The sequence below is a fragment of the Numida meleagris genome, unplaced genomic scaffold (genome assembly GCF_002078875.1).
Source record: "Numida meleagris isolate 19003 breed g44 Domestic line unplaced genomic scaffold, NumMel1.0 unplaced_Scaffold328, whole genome shotgun sequence".
NCBI classification, from domain to species: Eukaryota; Metazoa; Chordata; class Aves; order Galliformes; family Numididae; genus Numida; species Numida meleagris.
The window spans coordinates 52,722-54,056 of record NW_018364558.1 but is presented as its reverse complement, the minus strand read 5'-3'; the positions used below and the strand labels follow the sequence as shown (position 1 = coordinate 54,056).

At 65.9% G+C, this 1,335-nt stretch overlaps 1 protein-coding gene across 1 annotated transcript in view; it reads left to right on the top strand.

Annotated features, from left to right (window-relative positions):
• Positions 1 to 1,307, top strand: part of LOC110391240 (proto-oncogene vav-like) — a gene marked incomplete at its 3' end in the record, with an annotated part of 24,936 nt that extends 23,629 nt beyond the window's left edge. Inside the window, 3 exon segments of the mRNA XM_021383050.1 lie at positions 195 to 282; positions 391 to 505; positions 1,159 to 1,307. Coding sequence (XP_021238725.1) covers positions 195 to 282; positions 391 to 505; positions 1,159 to 1,307 — 352 coding nt within the window.
• Positions 1,308 to 1,335: the final 28 nt, after the last annotated feature.

Sequence of the window (1,335 nt, the reverse complement as noted above, 5' to 3'; positions counted from 1 at the left end):
AGGGTGGGATGGGTAGGACTTGGGGTATGGGGTGGGATGGAGGAGGTGGTGGTGGTGGGATGGGTAGGACTTGGGGGATGGGATGGAGGTGGTGGTGGTGGGATGGGTAGGAATTGGGGTATGGGACGGGGGGGGGTGGTGGTGGGAGAGAGACAGCAGTGGTGCCCAGCCCCACATCCCATCCCCCTGCCCAGGTACCGTGCGGAGGTGAAGCACATCAAGGTGATGACAGCCGAAGGGCTGTATCGCCTCAACGAGAAGAAGGCCTTCAAGGGGCTGGTGGTGAGCGTTGGACCCCATCCCCCCTTCCTACACCCCAACTCCTCTGCCTGGGGGAGCCTGGATGGGGCTGGGGGGCTGGTGGTGACCCCACCATCGCTTCACCTCCAGGATCTGGTGGAGTTCTACCAGTGCAACTCGCTCAAGGATTGCTTCAAGGCTCTTGACACGGCCCTGCTGGTGCCCTTCAAGGAACCTGAGAGCCGGGCCAGCCCCCGGCCCCCCGGTAGGATGTGGGGTATGGGGTGGGGGGGGGGGTCACGGGTTGGATGTGGCAAGGTCCTCCACGGTGTTTGGGTGGACGTGGTGAGGTCCCCCCCGTGGGGTACGGTGGTGGAACGGAGGTAGGAGGACCCTCATGGTGGCATGGAGGTGGTGGCGGTGGGATGGGTAGGACATGGGGTAGGGGGTGGGGTGGACGGGGTAGTGGTTATGGGATGGACACGGGGAGGACCCCCATGGTGGGTGGTGGTGGGATGGATGCAGTGGGGTCTCTCATTACGGGGGGGTGGCGGTGGGGTGGGTGCCACGATGGTGGGACGGACGTGGTGGGGTCCTCCACGGCGGATGGTGGTGGTGGGATCCCACACTGTGGGGATGGGGTGGGGGGATGGGATCCCCCATGGAATCATTGGGGTTGGAAGGGGCTCCCGGACACCCCCGTGGGGTGGTGGTGGGATGGATCCATTGGGGGCCCTCGTTGGGGATGACCAAGAGGGATGAGTTGGGGATGACCAAGAGGGATGAGTTGAGGATGAGCTGGGGCCGGTTGAGTCATGAGGTCGGGGCGGCGGGGACGGCCAGGAGATGGGTGGAGGGGAACTCGGCCATGGGGCTGGGCCTGGGGGGGTGACCCGTCCCCCGTCCCCAACCCCACAGGGGCCGTGCGCAGCTTCGGGTCGGCCAAAGCCCGCTACGATTTCTGCGCCCGCGACCGGACGGAGCTGACGCTGCGGGAAGGGGACATCATCCGTGTCCTCAGCAAGAAGGGGCACCCGGGCTGGTGGAAAGGGGAGATCTACGGGCGGGTACGGCCCCTTCCCACCCCATAGAACC